This window comes from Triticum urartu, chromosome 5A, assembly GCF_056163025.1.
Source record: "Triticum urartu cultivar PI428250 chromosome 5A, HENAU_Tu73, whole genome shotgun sequence".
Classification (NCBI taxonomy): domain Eukaryota; kingdom Viridiplantae; phylum Streptophyta; class Magnoliopsida; order Poales; family Poaceae; genus Triticum; species Triticum urartu.
The window spans coordinates 89768890-89771249 of NC_141877.1; the positions used below are offsets into that span (position 1 = coordinate 89768890).

Consider the following 2360-nt stretch of genomic DNA (forward strand, 5'->3'; position numbering starts at 1 on the left):
GACCATTGGCATCACTGGTGCCAATCGTCGTCTCGCCGTGCGCTATGCACCGCTCATGCTCCAAGGGTCGGCCCGCATGTGGTTGAACAGCCTGCCGAGGGGCAGCATCAACACGTGGGTGGACTTCGAGGAAGCCTTCGTCTGCAACTTCACAGGGACCTACAAGCGACCTGGCCGCCCTAGCCAGCTCGCCATGTGCGTGCAAGGGCCTACGGAGACCGGTCGCGAGTACCTCGCACACTGGATCGAACTCCGGAATAGCTGCGAGGGTGTCCATGAAGTCCAGGCGATCCAGTACATCGTCAGCGGGTGCCGAGACGGCACCCTCCTCAAGCACAAGCTCTTATGCTCTGAGCCGGCCACCATGGCCGCGCTCATGGTGACGGCGGACAAGTACGCCAACACCTACTCTGTCATGAAGATCCAGATGGCGCTGGATGAAGCCGACAAGGCGAAGCCGGTCCCCCCTCCGAAGCCGGCCGGTGAAAGAAGCCGGTAGTAGCATCACCAGAACAACAAGTGCAAGGCCGACCAGCCGGCGCCATGTCCCGACAACCGGCTCGTCGCGGCCGCCGAGCCCGCGGCGGACCCGGCGGTGAAGCGCCGGCAAACCGGCAAGACGGCATGGCAACCCGCCATGAGCTTCGAGCAGATGCTCGACGCCCCCTGCAAGCACCACAGCGATGCAAGACCCTCCATGCACACGCTTCGGCAGTGCGCCATCACCAAGCGCATCATGAGGGGCGACGTCCCGCCCCCTCCGGCTACGGATCCGGGCGCGGGACAGTCACCTCTGCCTCCACCTCCGCCGCCTCCAGCTGGCGGCGTGATGCACGACGATGCCTACCCGGACCAGAATGCGGCCTACGTCGTCTTCACCAGCATCGGCGATGACAAGCGCAGTGAGCGCATCCTTCGGCAGGAGGTGAACACCGTCATCCCGGCCAAGCTGGAGTTCATGCATTGGTCAGATCGCCCGATCACCTAGACCCAGGAGGATCACCCGGCAGTCATGCCGAGTCCGGGTGGTTACGCCCTCGTCCTCAGCCCCACCATCGTCGCATGCAAGTTCTCCCGAGTCCTCATCGACGGCAGCAGCAGCATCAACATCCTCTACCGCGACACGATGACCAAGCTCGGCCTCAAGACCGAGGACCTGGAGCCGACCCGAACGATCTTCCACGGCATCGTGCCTGGCCTCTCCTTCTCCCCCATTGGCTGGGTCCGGCTAGATGTCCTGTTTAGTGACATCAGCCACTTTCGGCGCAAACTGATCTGGTTTGAGGTGGTGGACCTGTCCAGCGCGTATCATGTGTTGCTGGGCCGGCCTGCGCTTGCCAAGTTCATGGCGGTTCCCCACTACGCGTTCCTGAAGATAAAGATGCCGGGTCCCAAAGGCCTCATCACCGTCACCAGCGATTACCGCAAGTCTCTGGAGTGCGCCCGAGACAGCGCCAAGTTGGCCGAGTCGCTGGTCATTGCCGAGGAGCGGCGCCAGCTCGACCGGATCGTCGGCCTGGCAGGCGAGGCCTCCACCGCGTCGATCCTGACCCCGGACCCGGCCGACGAGGCCGCCTTCAAGCCCTCCAAGGAGACCAAGAAAGTGAAGCTCAACCCAGAAGACCCCATCTGCAGCAAGTACGTTGTCATAGGCGCCCGCCTTGACAGCAAATAGGAAGGCGAGCTCGTCGACTTCCTCTGTGAGAATCGGGATATCTTCGCATGGACCCCGAAGGACATGCCGGGTATCCCGAGGAAGTACGCCGAGCACAAAATTCACGTCCACAAGGACGCCAAGCCTGTCCGTCAACCCCTACGACGATTTTCCGAAGAGAAGAGAAGAACCATTGGTGAAGAGGTCGCCAAACTTTTGGCGGCCGGCTTCATAATGGAAGTGTTTCACCCCGAGTGGCTGGCCAATCCAGTCCTTGTCCTGAAGAAGAACAAGACCTGGCACATGTGTATCGACTACACCAGCCTCAACAAGGCCTGTCCATTCGTTCGCTTAATACGTCTCCAACGTATCTATAATTTTTGATTGCTCCATGCTATATTATCTACTGTTTTGGACTATATTGGGCTTTATTTTCCACTTTTATATTATTTTTGGGACTGACCTATTAACCGGAGGCCCAGCCCAGAATTGCTGTTTTTTTGCCTATTTCAGTGTTCCGGAGAAACAAAATATCAAACGGAGTCCAAACGGAATGAAATCTTCGAAAACATGATTTTCTCATCAGATAAGATCCAGGAGACTTGGACCCCCCGTCAAGAAAGCCACGAGGTGGTCACGAGGGTGGGGGGCACGCCCCCCCCTAGGGCGCGCCCCCTGCCTCGTGGGCCTCTTGAAGCTCCACCGA

At 59.4% G+C, this 2360-nt stretch overlaps 1 protein-coding gene across 1 annotated transcript; it reads left to right on the top strand.

Annotated features, from left to right (window-relative positions):
• The first annotated feature begins 1012 nt into the window (after positions 1-1012).
• LOC147970430 (uncharacterized) lies at positions 1013-1675 on the top strand. Its single transcript, XM_087523434.1, has one exon. The coding sequence runs from the start codon at positions 1013-1015 to the stop codon at positions 1673-1675; it is 663 nt and encodes a 220-aa protein (XP_087379560.1).
• The last annotated feature ends 685 nt before the right edge of the window (positions 1676-2360 follow it).